This window comes from Toxorhynchites rutilus, chromosome 3 (genome assembly GCF_029784135.1).
Source record: "Toxorhynchites rutilus septentrionalis strain SRP chromosome 3, ASM2978413v1, whole genome shotgun sequence".
In the NCBI taxonomy this organism is placed as follows: Eukaryota; Metazoa; Arthropoda; class Insecta; order Diptera; family Culicidae; genus Toxorhynchites; species Toxorhynchites rutilus.
In genome coordinates, this window is record NC_073746.1 from 45,558,365 (window position 1) to 45,579,018 (window position 20,654).

Genomic DNA, 20,654 nt, shown 5'->3' on the forward strand with positions numbered 1-20,654 from the left:
AGAGATCGGATCCCTTCTTAAGAATAAGATGAAATGTAAATACATATTAGATATAAGATAGGTTTAAGAATTGAGTGTGATGAGTGTGATTGAGAGTGTGAGTGTGATCATTGTCAACATATCCTCATATCCCCTCCTTTTCCTGAAGAAAATATGTCACCCTTCTAAACTCGAGTCGACCGCGAGTAATCGGTTTCCTATATTATTAATATTAGAATTAAGGAAAAATGTATATATACTAGTAACAATACAGTAAGGAGTTCGGCTCCTTTAAACCTATGTAACTGAGCCTGTAAAAATAAACGATTTAAATAAAAAAAAAAAAAAAATGATTAACATCCCATCAATATGTGTTGATTTTTCACGAAGTTACAGCATGTCAAAAATAACTTAAAATTTCCGACTTCGCACTCTGTTCCTCTAATTTTTTTGTCGAGTGTATAATATAGGACGGACTCGATTATATGCAGTCTCCAATTTATTTTCACTGTATATAATCGAATCCTATATGTATATACATTACACCACAACAAGGCATGGTTTATTGCATAGGGGCTCCAGATTCTGGACTGGTCAGCTTGTTTACCAGATCAAACCCCTATCAAGAACTTGTGAGGAGTGATCGTACGAATATTAGATGCAGATTAAAAGCAGTATGAGTGATTTGAAGAGCTTAAACGAGCAGTATCTGGGTAGAATGAGATACACACTGTAACATGGCGCAGCTTGGTCAAAACCATCCCGAATGGGTTATTTGAACTGATTGAGAACTAAAGATGACCTACGAATTAGAAACTTATTGTAATTCATGTGAAATTGACGTTAATTTTGTAAATCAGTGAAAGTTTTTCCTTCTGGTTCTATAGTTATGAAACACTGGAGGTTTTGTTTTTTAATGTTTCGCGCCTGAACACAACAATAAAGTTCAAATGGTCAGTCTTTTCAATGAAGATAGTTGTTATATCCTACACTTCATACTTCGATTCAACCAACTTCTTACATATCTCTGGAAACTCAGAAAAAAAGAGCGCTTCTATAGTTGGGAAACGCAGTGTAGTTTGTTCTAAGCTCAATTGTCCCATATTGATATTCTATTCATAACTGCCCCACCATATATTTTTTGTAGATCCATATCAGGTAAATCGGTTCAAGTGCATGAATTTTATGTCAGGTTTTCAGTAGGGCTAATGTACTCATCTCTGGTTTGGAAGAACGAACTAATTCTCTAACAAATTAAAAAAAAGTTTAACAGAACACATGTACACCTTGTTAGCGAATGCCTAATAACAACGAGATTTATATTCTGTAAAGTATTTTAGATCACTCTTTTCTTCATGAAAAGACGTTTTTATGTATAATCTTTCGGAAAAACACAAAAACACTTATTGTTTGTTCCCAGTATTTCAAAAAACAACATCAAGTTCAATTGTTCCATGTTGATATTCTAGGCATAACTGTCCCACCATGAATTTTGAAGTCTGTAACCAAGATTGATTGACTCGAATGAAGCGATCTTTTCAGATTTCATTAAACAATAGTACTCTGCTTATAAAAAAATCCATTGTATTGATAAACCGAAAAGTTTAAAGCTTCTGGTAGACAGATATGCTAGAAAACTTTGAATGCGTTTTTCTCAAATGCTGATTTTGGCATATGGGACAGCTATGCGTAGAACGGCAGTTTAGTTGTGAAATATATAATTAGTTTGCTAAAGTTTATCTTAGCTTTGAACTATTACATTTTTTGTTCTTGAAATAAGCCATACTTCAAGTATGGCTATAAAAAAAATATTTCAGACCGTAAAAAAATCTGGTCCGGCCGGCCTATAACATACTCTATGTACAGGCCATACTGATTATACAGCCATTTCATGCCAACCCGATATAGTGGTTTTCAGATTTCCATGAAAAGTGGTAGTTCATCGCAAAATATTAATCCCGTTTTTTTATTTTTTCGTTAGGGTATTTTTTCGCTTTTTAGGGAGGGCCGAAAATCAATTTTTCCATTTTTTCACAAAAATGACTTTTTTTTAAATTCATAACATTTTAACCATTGAACCGATTTAGATGATCGACACATCAGATTGAAGTTAATGAGCCTTTTATTAGAGATTGAACTTTGAAAAATATGGATTTTATTTTGATAATTATTGATTGTATTCTTTTTTTATTGTTTTCATGGCTTTGGACTAGAGGGCGCGGTATTATTTACATTTTTTTCTTGAAAGCTGAGGATTTTTTTCATATCATATCTCGATATGAGAGGTGCATTTTATTCGTTTTTGAGATAGGATCATTCAAAGTTAACCAATTGTTCGAAAAAACTAATTTTTCCACTAGTTCCTATTACTTCCACTACAAAAATTCATAACTTTTGAACTCCTGGATCGATTCCCGTGATCGACACATCAAATTTAAGCCTATAAGTTAGTTCTCTTTGAACAAATATTACTTTTGCGAAAAATTTGGATTTTCGTTTTTGTAATTTTGTAAAAAATGAATAAAGCTATTTTTGGGAGAAAGTGGAAAAAATGATTTTTTGGTCCACCCTAAAATGGAAATGGGCGCCCCAGTAGAAAAATAAAAAAAATACGGGCCTAATGTTTTGCGATGAAGCACAGAGTTACCACTTTTGACGGAAATCTGAGAACCACCAAATCGTTTTGGCATGATGTGGCTGTATATACAGTTCGCAGTCAATTATAATAAAATTTATGTATCGAGGTCTAATTATTTGAGTTCAGAATTTTGCATTTTCTTCTAAATACTATAGAACTTTTGCATATTTTCCACCAATAATTTGAATTAAACCAAATATGTCCAAAGATATTCTGTCAGAGCTAAGTGGGAGATGTATGTATCTTAACTGCCAATTATTGCTATATACTTGTACAATGACATTCCGTATGCATTCGTGTGAATTATTTTGATAAGCACATGTCTGGAATATTGCATTTTTCCGTCTGACTAGCCATCATCAGTCAAACCGCGTGAGCATGAAATTACTTTCATACCCATTGTGATTTCCGATTTCCATTTTCCATTTTCCCACCGCCACCCAACCAACGGATATACTTACTCCGGTCAAACTCCTCGAAGAATTTACCCTGCTTCGGTAGCTGCCTGCTGATAGCCCCTCGCAGGTCATCCCTCTCTACCACTTCATTGTAGTACTGATTGAAGCCTCCCATTCCCGTCACATCACCACTGTTACCAATCCCCGCCGTAAACGAGAGCACAAGCAGCATCACAACAACAGACACTGTTCCCATCGGAGCTACCACCGTGGACCAGCGAAGATTAACCTCGCTCATAGCTGCACCACAGGCCACCGGATCAAGCTACGAATGTAATATTCCGTACAGGTGAACACACGCGACTTTGTTATGCTCACTTTCAACACCGGCAAACAACAGTCTCCACTCTACACGCACACACACACCCACACACCGTCAGCTGTTGTTCGATGTAATTCCCATCCGCGTGCCCCGATCCTGAACTCGCGAGATACACAAAGCGAGCGGCGCTGCGGCGTTTTCGGCGGAACCGGTTCCTTACGGCGTCGCGCGCACAATCTCCTCTCCGGAGTGCGGTCACCACGCCACGATCGCGTAATCACTCTCGCTATCACCTGTTACGTTACACCGTCACACCCGCCGAGATCTCTTTCTCTACCGACTGTGTTTACGCGGTTGCATCGCCTTTCTCACGTCTTCAGGTTTCTTAGTTTCTGCCGCTGAGCATTAGCTTATAATGGTATAATCAAGGTTGATTGATTCACTGCTATCTGTGATGCTGTGGATTAGTTTTCGTTATTATTTGTTTCGGTTTTTATACACATGGTTCACATAAAAAATGGGTGCTGACTGTTTCGGTCGCAGCGGGTGGACAAAATGATGGAATGCTGGTGCTGGTGGATCGACTCGAACGCATGGTGATTGTTTCATGCATGTTTATGCATTCCAATGTATTTGCGATTACCGTTTGCTGATTGAATACTCTGAATTTTTTTATAACTGAATATAAACAGGGTCATTTCAAAAACAAACAAAATCTTTGTTTAAAGTTCAATCATATTGAATGAAGTAAGTTACTCTCTATAGACATTCTATGCAGTCCAACTGTTTCTCAAGAATACAGGATTCCCAAATGTCACAACTGCTAAACAGGCTATTGCATAATTCTCGCAATAAGAGAAATGAATGCTTCGAGTGCTTCGAGAGTAAGAAAACATATTCTCCAATTGAAACTTCGCGTGGAGGTCGGGCTTCTCACTAATTTGAATGGGATCGCAACTCTTATTTGTCTAGATAGTACCTTTCATAATTTTCACAAAATGGCGCCTCTATCTTATGAGCAATTCCACGTAGGAAACATCTGATATTGATCTTGCCCCCTTCCGACTTATCGAATATGATCGTAGCTACACAAAATTTTTATTATTGCATAACCAAATAAGAGCATATTCGGAATCTTTGACATTCTTCTCAAATGCTAGTAACTCGAAAGCCCGTCCGATCCAATGTTGGAAACTCAATGTAATAAAAATAATTAATCACACTGTCAAAAAAAAAACATACATATACCCTTTCCCGTACAACATCGAGTCTCACTCGTGGGTACTTGAATAACATAGGGCACTAGAACACTCAGCAGGCTAGTGAAATCACTTGATGTGTGACGTATTAAATAATACGGGAAGGAGGTTAACAGTTGATTTTATTATTAAAGCTTTTATATCACTTGATTCAAGAATATCATAAAATAAAAATATGAAATATTTTTTCCTAAAATACTGCCATAATTTCCTAATGTAATACGACTGTTGGACTTACAAAAAAAGTGGATATGAATTTATCAAAATTAAGAGAATCTGGTTATATTGTGAAATAACAGATTTGAAAAAAATGTCTAAAATAGATTCAACACGCAATTCGGCATGAAAAATTACATCAAGATTTTTGTTCTAAGACTGAAAGATTCTGATATCATCTTCAGACATCAAAGCTGTTAGACGTAGGGGAACCGCGGGTAATACGGACAGGTGGTTGATTTGTATAGTTCCATTTGGAATTTCAAATTTCTGTTAATAAGAATACCTTCTACATGTTATTCTATAGTATTTAAGACACCCTATGACAATGAATACTAATCAAAAATGGAAAACGGGAAACAAAAACCGAAAATAATGAATGATTCCGCGTGTGGATGTAATTTTAGCTGCTTCGATATTAAGCATTTTGAGTGGTTTAATAGAAAAAAATCAATTCGCTGGAAGTTACATTTCGGTTTGTGAGTTAACAGAGAAGCGATATTAGGTATGTTAGAAAAATGAATTCATTTTTGAGTGGAAAATTAAAATTATTGAAAAATATTGTACCGGTGGGGTAAAACGGACAGTTGCCAGTGGGAGTGAGATGGACTGTGAAAAGTCTGTTTAATCTGTTCCTAAGGAATGCCCTGCGTCTATAAATGAAAGTCAAATCACCAAATGTGGACTGTTTAGAAGCTGACAGGAACCAAAGCAAAATAGTTAAGGGTCTGTTCGTTTATACTGCTGAAAAGCACTATATCACTTCTAGGTGGATTAATTCGTTTTTTTCATCATTCAACGGACATTCGTGACCTAGTTACCTTGGTTGAATAAAATTATTCCTCTCGCGATCGATAAATCTCTACGCTTAATATATTACGATTCTGTCCATATTACCCCCACTATATGTTCATTTTACCCGCACCGAAAAAAAATGTTGCATTTTTCGGTCTCTTTTAATTTCAGTAAAAAACATTGAAAAACACTTTTTTGTAAAGTATTTGACCAATTAAGTAGAGAGATAGTATGTTGAATTGCAAGAAACTGCATCAAAGTTTTGGGAAACAGGAGTTTCCAAAGATATAATTGAAGTTCTTGTCCGTTTTACCCCCACCTCCCCTACCCGTATTGTTTTTCATACAATTGAATTTACGCTAATCGATATTCATTAATATTATCCCGTTACAAAATCATTGATTCTTTTAGGATATGCAGGGCATTTTAGGACAATTTTTCAGGTTCTCTTAGAGGATGATGATACTTAATGGAAAAACCCGTTTTATTCTTGTAATAAATCCTCGATCACTATAAGGCTATCGAACTATTACTTTTAGATAGGAACCCATTACGAAAAAGTATTTAAGCTCTATTATAATACAACCATTCGGAATAAAAAAAATCCCACTAAATAATGCCTTCACATTATTCAGCTGATAAAACGAAGAAGCATTTTAGATTTTGCAAGATCCTTTTTACAAGGGCTTCACCTATTTTTCGACCAAGAACTAATAATTCACGATGCCTTTGCCGATGCTAAAGGTAATGAATTCATTTCTCACTCTGGACATTCTTTCTCTGGAATGGAAGTAAGTCGTGGTCCGAGTGACGAACAAGTCTGGCTGGTAGACTGAATGTCACTATAAAACAACAAAACGACATAAAAAAAAATAATAATTTACCTTATGCGATTGCTTTTCAACACATCATGTTGTATCATTAATATCATGTTGTAATCATTACACTGGAATACTAGAGTTTCGAAGATATGCATCTTCGAAGGCAGCTTTGATTTTTTTTTCTCAATATCCTATTGACTTTTCGGCAGTTTTGTCGCACATCACATTAAATCAGACAGGCTTTCGAGTTACGAATTTTTGAACAACAGTGTGTTTTTGGAAGAACTAGAAAAGGGTAGCTGAATTGAGAATTATTACTCCGAAAATTCCAGAACAAAAAGAGAATGGGTATTTTGTACATGTGACACAAACACTGTAGAACCAATTTCACCGGAAAGGTTTCAAAGGTATGAATGGCACTTTATTAAACTATGGCCTTTAGAGAAGCACCAGTCTTTCAAATAAAGATATGAAACAAAGCATGGCTTTATGTGAAAAACATGAAAAAAACGGCAGAAGTTGGTACGAGATCACAACTAATTTGATCAAATGAGACAAAAATCTTGTCATTTGAGACGAAAGAAAAAAAAAACTGTCTAATTATATAATAAGAAACGATCCAACCAAATATTACGAAATTCTGAGAGAATTTAATGAGAATTAAATTTCTGTTTATATGATTCGAAAATCATACGAGAAAATGTAATATGTGTTTCATCAGGGTAACGCCATACTTTGTGTATCTTTGACAATACTACACATTGTTTTGATTCATTTTTTTAGCAAAAATTGGCACGAATTTTCCGGATAACCCAATATGAAGTACTCTGATTTCTTCCTGATTTTTATTTTCATTTTTCGTGATGTTTGAAAATTATAGTTGTTAACTCTGCCTGTGTCGAACATGCTCTTTCGATTACAAAGTGTAATACCACCCATACACGGTAATTAATTATGATATTGCCTTACGGATTATCATTCCTTATCATATTAATGTTCAACCATACAAAACATTTTTATTCACTCTTCAGTGTTGAGTACTGCACATTTAATGCAACAACTCCAGCCAGAAGGAGTAAACACATTTTCGATAAGAAAATTGTTAATGAAAAACAAGATTTCCTGTATCAAATAAATAGATATTTGTTAAAAAATTTTGAAAAACAAATCAAGGTCCTTGGTATTTTTAAGTCTTGCCAAAAATGTTTGACTCGAAAACTATAAGACCAACAAAATTAAATTGAATAAATCAAAGGTTGGAAACATTGATTAATTTTTTTTACTGAACTTAAAAAAGTTAATTTTCATTTGAAAATATTTATCTAAATTTATTATAATTTTTTTTAAATATAAAATTTTTCAAAAGCGTGTCGTTTTTGTTTATTTTTGAATATTTTGTACATAAATATTTTCACGATTGACATGTTCTGCAAACTTTTTTCTATTTAGAAAAAAACTGTTTATCGCGAGAATATATATACAAAAACGATACGAGTAACACATAATTTCCTTCTTCATAACATAGCTTCATAAACTCTTTTCCTCAGGATGTGCGCATCTTCCGATGTTCAGCGAAATGACTAGAAAAAAAACTTCAAAATATTTTGTTTGTTTCTTTTTTTAAATTTGTTTGATAAAGAAAATTTGAATTGTTCTCTATATTTCATTCTCTAACCAAAATTATTTATTCCTTATAATTGTAGAGTTAGAAATTTTTGTAAGAATTGAAGGTATGCAAAGTTACTGAAATGGGTAATGTCTTCAAACCCACAAAGCCGCCACAACCTCATGCTGCTACCAATTGCATGGAATTAATCTATTGCAATTAATAATTTTAAGAGTATTCTGCAAGCGAAGAAGTAATCTTAAACGAGCATTATTTTTATCAAGGGATTCTAATTGTAATAAATAGTTTGTCCCTATAATGTACGCGATACTCGCGTAAAAAACCCGAGGAATAATCAATCTTTCCTACACATTTCTCCCTCATGCTCCTTCAGAGCATGTCAGTGCTTGTGCCGGAACTTATTGCTCATGACGGAAATCAGTGCCGCATCCTGTCTGTCACGATTCTTACGTGGATTTTAGCTGACCTGGTTTTTTTAGGCGGATTTTCCAATCAACGCTATTTTTAAGGAGGTCCGTATCCCCGGTTAAAGAATCCTGGGTGTAATTAATTTCATTGATCTTTTAGCATTTCAAACCTGTATTTTTGCATTTCTTATTATTTATTTTGCCAAATTTGCTACAGCAAATATCGAACGGATTAGTGGAGCGGAATTTAAAAAAAACTGAGCCATTTCATAACAAACATAACTTTGTTTTTCAAAACAGTCTGCCTTGCTTCTGCCAACGATTCTTCATTTATGTATCCGGCCTCTAAAATAGTCATCTATTGCAGTATGGGTTTTAGACGGACAAAAACCAGAAAAGTGACTTCCTCCATTTTTTTTAAAATTTCCTAAGTAAAGTAAACAACTTAAACTAAGAAAAGTTCAAAATTATAAGAATGTAGCACGTGTTGTTGTAGAGGACTACGCCGGTGCAGTTGAGTGAAGTTGAGAAGACCAATAATAAGCTTAAGAACCACAAAGCAGCTGGTAGGAATGACCTAGCAGCGGAGCTCTTCAAGGGAGTTCGGGCAAAACTTATGCAATGTATGCATCGGTTGATAGTCAGATCCGGAACAGGGAACAGCTACCGGAGGATTGGGTGGTCTTCCCCATCTTTAAATAGGTTATTGTGGATTGTGAGAACTACCGTGCAATCAGAATCCTGAATGGTGCATAAAAATTGGTATCCCATATCCTCTTTCACCGTCAATCGCCAATAATGGGCAGGTCTGTGAGATATTATCAGGCTGAATTCATGACCGGTTGCTCGACGACGGACCATATTTTTACACTGCTGCAGATCCTCCTAAAGTGCCGCGAGTATCAAGTCCTACGCGTCTTCGTCGAGATGGTCGACGAATTTATTTACAACTGACAACAACAAAAGTCGTGATATTCGAAGACGCATAGTCAACGGAAGTCATTCTGCTATGGCCTCCATAAATCCCTATGGTCAAACAAATTCCGACCCCGTACGAAGTGTACCATGTACAAATCCCTGATATGATCGATAATTCTTTGCCGCCACGAAACATGAACGATGTTTCGAAAAAGAGTTTGAAGATGCATCCCAACTTTAAACAATAATTTTAAGATATCATAAGTAAAATGAAGGATAAGATGGTTCCTTCTCAACGTATCATTGGTTAAATATTCCCAAATTCACTTTGATCATCATACTAACTAGAAATAATAATGACAACATTTTTCAAGTGTTTGTATTCCAAGTTGGTGTTTTTTCTCAAGTTTAGAATTTATCTCCGAAAGGGGTCTCGAAATTATTTTTATTTACCGAGTTGTAGACGTGGTATCTAATCTGTTCTCTGTCGACTCAAAATTTTAAACGAGTTTTCTCGCTAAACTACTTTTTTGAGGCTGGCGTACATGATATCTCAAGTTCTACTGAACCGATTTATTTCAATATATCTCTCTATCACGAGAGTCTACACAAGTTTTGTTTTTTTAATGTTCAAAAAAATGTATCGTCATAAAAATGTGCTAAAATATATTTTGTTTTCAAACGGCTACCATTGTGCCTAAAAAATATGTTTTCGGGTACACTAGGGCTCTTTTTTGTTTTTGGACCTCTACTTGATCAGCTTGTAACTTTTTCAGTTGCGAATTTTTTTTTTCGTTTAGTAATATTTGTATTTTTTATAGCAAACCAACAATGAAACAATGGATAGTAGAAATATGCTTTGTTGTTTTGTTCTTAGCTGAATGTCCGAAATGATTCGACCATTAAGATTAGGAGATTTTTGTAATATTTTCCTGTTATGTATTATTTTTCAGATTATAAATTGATCAATTGATAAAATTTTCCTTGCACCCCAAACAACAGATGGGATAATCGAAGGAAAGGACTGGGATCTGGAAAAAACTGGGCTCAGTTCATTGACGAAGTATAGAGGATGGTGGCGGTGATACAAGTCTCCATAGTCCATAGTTACGAGACGAAGCACAAAATCGGTTCCGGTCTTCTAAAACTGTATCAAATCTTGTTGGGAAAGTTCGAATGCGTTTTTGATTCAAAGCTAACGAATACTTGCTCAACATAGAATGAACACAGAATCAGTTCTTCAATTGAACCACTTTTTGGTTGTCCAGACCGAGGATTTTCATCAAAGCTTAAACGCTATAAACTGTTATTTGCATGTTTTGCATTGTTTTAAATGAATATTACATTGGGGTAAAATGTAACCGAGTCACTCACTTTGCACTGTATAAATGACCATTTATATATTCCAAATTTATTTTCCTGAGTTCTGGAAAATTGGTAGACCATCCATATTACCATTTTTTTCTACACCACTTTTGATTAATATACAAGCCGATGAAAGTAATTTAGTAACGTTTGTTCATAAACTCAACTGTAGAACGATAAACATCACTACTGACACTACATCGTTGTTGTAGCATTTTATTGATTTTTTTTCCAGTGACTTTGAAAATGGGTATCGAAAATAATTCACCACGCCGAATCCACCAACACTTGGCAGTGTACACCATTTTGACCGTGCACAAATCAGTTCCGCTGAATTACTCAAAGCTGATTTTGCTTCACGCTTATCGTATGCCACCGCACTATCCTCGCGCACCACGACCACGGCTCAGCAGGTTTAATCGCCGCCAGCCAGCAGGCCAGCCCACCAGATTACACAGTAAAATGTGGTCAACTCTCGATATCGTCTCGGATTAGCGTAAGCCACGCCGCATGAACACCACCAGATCCGAATGACCACAACCGGCCGTGTCGATCGATGTCTCAATTCAATTTCACTTTCACATTATCAAATATATTACGGTGCAGTAAAGATTGTCTTAATTTCTTTTTTTGTTGTCGTTCAATGATACCGATACAATCGAAATCGTTAGCATTGGCACGCTAGTGTATGGTTCTCTGCTTTGTTACGTTGGATCACGTAACTGGTTGGTGAATAAACCGACGGCGGCAATGTTTACAAAGGCGAATGACGTATCCGAACGAGATCCTGACACCAGAACGCCAGAAGCGAACCACGTCCGTGCTGCGATTACACCACCACGGTGCGATCGAACCACCCACTCTTCATCCCAACGAAACAAAACATAAACCGTAGTCCGGTGGTGGTAAAAATTACACTTCAATTTCACTGCTTCCCACTTCTTTCGCAAATCATTCGATTCGGCAGCCGTAGAGGATCGATTATATAATCGACCATGAAATATACTCACTCGATCCAAAAAAATACAAAAAAATAATGCTAACTCCCACGTCCGATATAATCGTTCACTATGACATGCGCGCTACAAACTTCGAAAAACCGAAACAACTGATCCGGGCAACGATCGAAGCCCAACTGGAAGATTTGGATGGTGCTTGGGACGGAGAATTCGATCCGCTCCCAGACCACAAGTCTGCCAGACCCCAACGAAAGCGAAATTGTTTGTCTGGTCGATAAGGCAGTTCGCTCCCCTCCCCCCGCCGCTAGAGTTCACCCGTAGCACTGCGTCACACCTATTGTGTGGTATCGCGGGACTGGTTTCTGTTGTATACCCCAAACACATGGTGAGCCACGGGAAGCGAGCCTCTCTCGGGGAGGTACATTGAAAGTGAAATGAATTTCCACCAAAAACCGCACTTACGCGAAGCACTTATAGCGAGCAGTGTGAAGTTTGCGGTGCGTCGGTTTTGGATGATTCGGTTTAATATTACTTCAGATCCCACAAAGTGGTTTATTGGTGTGAGCGTTTTTCCACCGTTCCGTGTCATGGAACTAATATAAATTTTCTCAGTATACTTGGATATGGTTTAGTCAAAATAAACATTGATGTACTTTTTACCTAATCAAAATAATAAAAATTAAGAGCATTCACATACACAGATTCTGTCCATTAGTTCCTCTCAAATCGCTCGTTCGGAATGCAAATGCAGCGTTTGTTCTACGGATATTGTGGAGAAAAGAAATGTTGCAATTTAAGCTCCCCCTGAACGAGCTTGAAGAACGTAAGAACGTTCAAACATCGGGTCCAAAACGATGTCAGCACTGACCCCTATCCCATCTATGTTCACCTCGTAGCCAACAGATTTCCACAACGTTGACTGGGTGGCTTTTGGGGAAGTTGTGGATCGCGCCGTCGACGATGACATAACGACTAACGACATTGAGAGTACGCTGGAAGGCCTTCAGCGAGCAGTAACAGTGGCAGACAAATTTCTCATCCAAAAGGTTCTGGGTAAGTTATATAAAACCGATTCCCATACCCGGTACATAATTTTAGGCTGTCAAAAAAGTCCTGCTGTATTTTTTTTTAATTTTCATTTGTTCATAAAATTAGTCAAATATGCGCCGTTTTGTTCGATGACTTGTTCCCAACGAGATGCCAACTTCATAATACCCCTGTTATAGAAGCTCGCTTCCTTATTGGCAAAAAACTCGGATAGCCAATTTTCACAGGCCTCTTTTGTGGCTAACTTCTGACTACCTAGCTCGTTCGCCATGGACAAAAACAGGTGGTAGTCACTTGGTGCAAGGTCCGGACTATACGGCGGATGCAAAAGAACCTCCCATCCGAGCTCCCGGAGCTTCTGGCGCGTCACCAAAGAAGTGTGTGGCCTGGCGTTGTCCTGATGGAAGACAATGCGGCCTCTGTTTATCAAAGATAGCCTCTTCATGAGTGCTACCTTCAAGCGGTCCAGTTGTTGGCAGTACAGGTCCGAATTGAGCGTTTGGCCATAGGGAAGCAGCTCATAATAGATTATTCCTTGACAATCCCACCAAACACACAGCAGAACCTTCCTGGCCGTAAATGAGGGCTTGGCCACCGTCTGAGCCGCTTCAGCGGGCTTCGACCACGACCGTTTGCGCTTCACGTTGTCGTAAGTGACCCACTTTTCATCGCCAGTCACCATCCGCTTCAGAAACGGGTCGATTTTGTTGCGATTCAGCAGCGATTCACATGCGTCGATACGGTCAAAGATGTTTTTTTGCGTCAACGTGTGTGGCACCCATACATCGAGCTTCTTTGCGAATCCAAGCTTCTTCATATGGTTAATAACGGTTTGATGACTTATCCCCAGCTCTTGGCCGGTGCTACGGCTGCTACTATGCCGGTCTTTCTCGGCTAATTCAGCGATTTTGTCGCAATTTTCGACGACAGGCCTTCCGGAGCGTGGCGCATCTTCGACGACCTCTACACCAGAACGAAAACGTTGAAACCATCGTTGTGCGGTGGAAATGGAAACTGTATCGGGTCCATAAACTGCACAAATTTTATTGGCAGATTGAGATGCATTTTTGCCTTTGTCATAGTAGTACTGTAAAATATGTCGGATTTTCTCTTTATTTTGCTCCATATTTGCGACACTATAACTCACGAACGACTTAACCAAACAAAACACTGTCAAGGACTATATTATAGCGCGTAATGAAGTAGTAGTAGTGTAATGAAGTTGCCTTCTCAATGGCAACAAGTTTGCGAACAAAACGGCGCATATTCGACTTAAATTGGATAATTTTAAGTATGTTAAATAAAGCGTCAAATTCGATCAGAAATACGACATTTCTTTTTCCCCAACCCTCAACTTCCCAATACTCAGTAATACTTTCAATAGATGTTCTTACTTACCGCTGTTTGGAAACTAACAAAAAATTAACCGGTTTGAAGCCGGGAAAGGGTTCCAAAATATTTTAATTTTTTCAGATCAGTTTCTATTCCAAAGGGATGTCCATCAACTGCTTTGGCTAAAAACAATGGGGAGCATAAGGCAGCATCCAAGTCAACAGCTACAGCATTGTTAGACGTTTTTATGGTGGTTTGACACTCCTTTCTCCCTCTCTAAGCGGGGGCTGCCATATAAATGAAACACAAAATTTTGCATAACTCGAAAATTAATCAAGCAAATGAAACCAAATTTGGCATGCGGAGATTTTAGGGAGCAATCAATGTTTTTATGGTGGTTTGACACTCCTTTCCCTTCTCTAAAGTGGGGAGAGGAAGTTGCTGGAAAACTCGAGAACTAATCAAACAAATAGACGCAAACTTAGCATATAGAAGTTTTAGGGAACGATAAACGTTTCTATGGTTGTTCGACACGTGTTTTCTTCGTATTAGTTCTTGCCATTGAGAACTTTTTTATTTATTTTTCCAAAAAACCTACAGCATTACTACATTGATTAGCTGAGTAATCAATATTCAGAATTTTTTTTTAATCTATCGTCCATACCTTAGAATGAATCTTTACTCATCAATTGATACAAGCATATCAGCTTCTTGAATGGCGTTAACGTTCCCTGTGGAACTTTTGCCGTCTCAACGTATGCATTAACTAGTGTCATTTAATAGTATTTATTTGCGATTTCTTAAGCCAAATAACACGCCTTGAATGTATTCCGAGAGGCAAGCTCTAGAATACGAAAAATCCCCCGGCCAGAACGGGAATCGAACCCGAACACCCGGCATGATAACGTGAGACGCTAACCACTCGGCCACGGGTGCACATCAGCAGTAGATGTAAAAATAGTTTCACCATTAAAGTTAATTTTACTTTGACTCTGACGCTCAAATGTTATAAAAATCGTATTTTTTTGCCTTTGAATTTAAAAAGTTTCTCTGGAGTAATATTACACTCTGAAATGTATTCTTTCCTCAATTATTTTGCGGCTATTCGTATATACAAATCACGCAACGTAATATTTTTCCTCAAACATAATATCGTTATTATTTCTTAAATTTTTCAAATAGTCTGGTTTCATGAAACTAGCTAGCACATATTGATAAATAAGTCTGGTACAACTTTGAATTTAATTTAATATAAGCATTACAGATATGCGGACTGGAGAGCTATTATGACAGTTCTCATTTCGGATCAGGAAAACTTTGACATAAACATAAATAATATTTTTTAGGGATGATTTCATTCTGACAGAGTAAAAAAGTACAAAAAGCAGGAGTAATCAGGATCATTTCTGAAAAATCAGGTAAAATTTATTTTCGATGCCAAATAACTTAAAAACGTCGAGATCTGGTGTCATCTCGAAAAAAAAATTTGGCCGAAAATCGACCTTTTGGGACTTAGCCTGAGTGGCCGAAAAATCAAAACTTTGAGTGTTTTGAGGCACCTCTGAATCATTTCCGACCAAGTTGAAATTTTGTACAGGTTATTTTTTTGGCCCAATCAACAAAATGTACGTGGTCGGTTTTCTAAATTCGATGATTATTTTTTTCCATACCTTCATTGCCACTCAGGGAAAAGGGAAAAATTATTTTTTGATTCATCGGATAATATTGAATAAACATACCTCAAGAACAAATAATAACGCCTCCCTCAATGTTGGATATGTTATGTAAAAATACCTCAACTTTTAAGAAAATCCTTTGGACCCGAGACCATGTAAAGTATAAAAAAACAAATACAATTAAAAATTACAAAATTCTTTTCGAGTGTAATATTTTTCCAAAAGCTAATTGGCTTTAATTTGATATATCCATCACATGAATCGATTTAGTAGTTCAAAAGTTATAGTAGAATTTTTGAAAAATGTCATTTTTGGAAAAAAAAAAGGGGGAAAAAGTCGAACCACTCTAAAATAGAAATGGTCATCTTAACAAATAAATAAATAAATAAATAAATAAAATACGGATCTATTGGTTTGCGATAAAGAACAAAACTACCACTTTTCACGAAAATCTGAGAACCAGTATATCGGTTTGGCATGGAATGGCTGTATATAAATAATATAAGAAATAAAAGATAACGCGTTACGTTTATTTGGATAAGATGCACACCAACTCTTCCAAAGTTGAATCGATCTAACCGTCTTACGTACATTTGGGTTCGACGAAACTGAAAATTTCGGTAACATTGTCGGTAGCGCCGTTTACTAATCCCTCTGAAACGTTTAGACGTATTGGACCGTGAAGCAGTCTTATTGATATCTGCTGGCATTACGAATTGTGTTCAGAAAACGAGTATTTTGTAAACTTCGTGGGCTTGGAATTTTTGTTTTGTCTAATTTTGTTTTATATCGTTTGGATCATGCCATGGCAATTTTTTCGAAAAATGTATTGTGAATCACGGTTGTCGTAATGTGAAATGCAGTAAATCACTGCTTTCGCACCAAGATAATGCACCTGATCACTTTTTTGTTTGATCGTCATTTTTTTACCAAAAACAATGCTGTAACGATGCCCAGTATATATATTCGCAAGACATGACTCTATAGGACTATTCCCATAAATTGAAAGGACTTTCAAGGGCCCTTGAAAGAGCTAAATGTTATCCCAAAGAACGTGTTTGAGAAATGTTTTGAGGATTAGAAGAACGTTGGCACAAGGGCGTAATATCTGTAAACTGTAAACTGTAAAATATAAACTGTAAACGAATGTATAATTACTTTTTAAAACGAAAATTGCGAAAATTGTATATCATTAGTGGGTATACTTCTCGTCTATTGTAAACTCATTAGATGGGTCTTGATGAAACCTTTCCATGAAATACTTAAATGATAGAGTGTTAGCTCAGCGATTCTCTGAGCATAAAATACATTTATAAAAGTAAGGTCACTTTTCTGTCGCATATTCTATTATAACCAGTATTTTCCAATTGATCCATTCACTGAAAAAATCGCTTTCGTTCGTTCAAATATGATCTTACAGAAATCATTTCCCCCAACGGCATTCTTTTATTGTTACATGCTACAAATCACGACACAAAAGAGAACGAGACAACTCTGCTTCGGTTCGTACTTCATGGTACACCAGCACGCAAGCAAAACCCTCATGTAAGGTAACACGGGGTGATTTGGACCACCCCTTTATGTAAAAAGTTACGGCTCAACCTGAATTTTTTATAATGTCATTTCCTTCTATTGTTGAACCGTATGTACCTAAAGTAAAAAAAAAAACATTGGTAAAACTTCACAAGTAGAGGGAAACGGTAGCATAAACACAGCAAGCACTTTGATCGTCAAAAAATGTGAGTCTCAGAGAGTGCAAACTATATGATTATTTAGCTCGATAGAGGCTAAGGGAAGGGTAGTCAGATAATATTTTTCATTTTTAACGTTACTATCCCTTGAAATATATATATATATATATATATATATATATATATATATATATATATATATATATATATATATATATATATATATATATATATATATATATATATATATATATATATATATATATATATATATATATATATATATATATATATATATATATATATATATATATATATACTAGCTAACCCGGCAAACTTCGTCCCGCCCATTTACTTGATTAATTCTCGAGTAATGCAGAAATTTGTGTTTCATTTGTATGGCAGCCACCCCTAAGAGAGGGGGGAGGGGTATCTAACCACCATAGAAACATTCATTGCACCCTAAAGTTTCCATATGCCTAATTTGGTTTAATTTGCTTGATTAATTCTCGGGTAATGCAAAAATTTGTGTTTCATTTGTATGGCAGCCCCCCCTTTGAGTGGGGGAAGGACTGTCTAACCATCATAGAAACATTTATTGCACCCTAAAACTTTCACATACCAACTTTGGTTTCGTTTGCTTGGTTAATTTCCGAGTAATGCAGAAATTTGCGTTTCATTTGTATGGCAGCCCCCCCTTAGAGAGGGGGGAGGGGTCTCAAAATATCACGAAAACCTTCCCCGGCCCCAAAAACCCCTACATACCAATTTTCATGTCGATCGGTTCAGTAGTTTCCGAGTCTATAAGAATCAGACATCACTCCATTTATATATATATATATATATAGATATATATATATATATATATATATATATATATATATATATATATATATATATATATATATATATATATATATATATTCATACAGGCCGCATGGTTTTACTAGCAACACCGCTCCAGTGAGAAACAAAAACTCTCTCGTTTTAGCTCTTTTCCCATCCGCTGCTATCCGCAAGTGGTGACCGAATGAGGACATAATTTTTCTTGTATCATTTATTGCTTTGCACTTGTCTGTGCAGTGGTTTTCGCTATAGTAGAACGGGACGATATATGCGGTTCAAACTTGTATGCAGGCTTCGAAAATGATGTACGATGTTTGGTACAGTTCGGATATGCAATCAACAGTCTTTGTTCCTCTCTTGGTTTAATCATTTTGTGTAACACAAGTGATCACTGTCATTCATACAAGTATCTGAATGATCCACTCATATTTGGTTATATGTTCGTGAGAAGTTACTTGCATGACACATTGTGTATCATTTGATATTGATCGAAATCCAAACACTGATTATAGCTCACAAAGCGAGAATAAACACAAGATATCTAGATCAACATGTCAAAAGGACCTATCTTCTTCGATCGATTCTCTTCATCGACTCTCTCTTCCGATAACCACGGCCTTTAGACACTCCTGTTTTGCCAAGTAGTTTGATAAGCAAGGTCCCCTTTCACACTCCTTGTCATCGAACACATCAGGAACTACTGTTAATGCTGAGTTATTAATGAAAGAGAATGTAGATGAAGAGAATCGATCAAAGAAGATAGGCCCTTTCGACTTGTTGATCTAGATATGTGTGGCTTTTTGGAGACAGTCGGGTTGTTTAAATCAGCCTTGTAGTGCACACGTGGGAAGAGGGGATCCAAAACTATTTTGGTCCATACTGACTAATTCAGTTGTTGAGTTTAGTACATTTTGTGAAGAAATACCAGCGGCACCAGCGCATTTGACATTCTGATGCTCGAGATAATGGCATCTAAAAAAAGGCTTTTCGGACGGTACGTTTATTTTATAATAAAAATCGCATTCCACGAGTGCACACAAATGTATTTACGGAAACGAATTAATGCGTTATATTTTAACATTTACGTTTAGATTTGATAACCTGGTCGTGTTTTGGAATCTTTTTTCAACTTTCATCGAAAACTCAAACACCGCGGGGGCAGTGCGTTTTGCTCCGTGCAACTTCCTACACACCGTCTTCTCTTTTCCGTAAAATTGCGCGCTATTGTTGCTTGCTTTGGCGGTGCAATCAGGGGGAAATGACTGATAATGAGGCAGATCATAGCGGTCGGAAGGCCAGATCTTCCAAGTTGTTAAATATCAAATCCGCGGTGCGATGACGTTCGGCCATTTAGCTGCAGATGTGAGATTTAAAACAACAGCATATGGGTTTGTATGTGGAGTGTACGAATGTTTCCCGGCCAGCCAAGCACTAGGGGTGGCGCCTCGCGATTTATATATTGTGGGAAAAGGAGAAATTACAATAATTTTATGATGACCGTTGATTACTTGCGTGGTTTTTCTTCGTGTTAATTTGCAGGTTTTTTTCTTTTATGTTTCCGTTATTTTCGAATTATCCTGAAATCGAAATTGTGGTTCCATAATTTCAATTAATATGCTCATAATAAGGAAAACTGACAACCGATCATGTATCCGCTGCCGTTCGATAACTACACCGGATCAATTTAATGAGAATTTCCTTTTGTTATGAAACCAACACCATTCATAACCACATTTTTCCGCCGATGGAGCAGCACATTATCCGAACGTAACAAGCGCCAATCTTGTCTGGTAAAAAATGCTATCAATCCGATGGATGATTGAGATATTACAGTTCAAAGCTGTCTCGCGGTCCCGCCTTAAATGGGGCCATTTAAATATATGGTGACCACTGTTGGAACATTTTACTTCCCACTATGCACGATTTCGATTCCGCTACCTGTCTTCTATTCATTATCCGTGTGTTGAACCGAAAACAAATAATATAATGTAAAACTTCAATTTCTGCTCTGTCGTCGTGCGGTGCGCTTTTTTACTATTTTCTACCAATCGGCGGACCGTATGGACTGCCAAAGTGGTTAGAAAGCAGAAAACTGGCTGCATGGGATTGTGTTTGTCGAACACTTCCTGTGTGTAACTGGCGCTGCATTTGCACCACGCTGAGGGAGTTTGTTTTTAAACACTTTGGCGGTACGAGTAGCTGTGGCATCTTACCAGGCGTCCTTCGGAACTCGACGATTGATAATGATTATGACATTATCGACCAAGCTGCCAGTAAACGCGTATGTTTGGGAGAAAGAGTGGACCCCCTGAAAGTTTTCCGCACGTGAAGTATGATAATTAATTTTGGAATAAGCAT

General features: G+C 36.8%; 1 protein-coding gene across 4 annotated transcripts in view; it reads right to left on the reverse strand.

The window, feature by feature from the left end:
- The window catches only part of LOC129779512 (serine proteinase stubble), a 90,489-nt gene extending 78,604 nt beyond the window's left edge, over positions 1-11,885 (reverse strand). For 2 of the 4 annotated variants that reach the window (XM_055787030.1, XM_055787023.1), the window contains exons 1-2: positions 11,756-11,885; positions 3,079-3,794 (exon numbers count right to left, since the gene is read on the reverse strand). In XM_055787030.1, coding sequence (XP_055643005.1) covers positions 3,079-3,313 — 235 coding nt within the window. In that variant the 5' untranslated portion in view covers positions 3,314-3,794; positions 11,756-11,885. Of the gene's footprint in view, positions 1-3,078; positions 3,795-10,754; positions 10,793-11,084; positions 11,387-11,755 lie in introns of those variants that run through there. The other 2 variants (XM_055787024.1, XM_055787028.1) reach the window with 2 other exon arrangements.
- Positions 11,886-20,654: the final 8,769 nt, after the last annotated feature.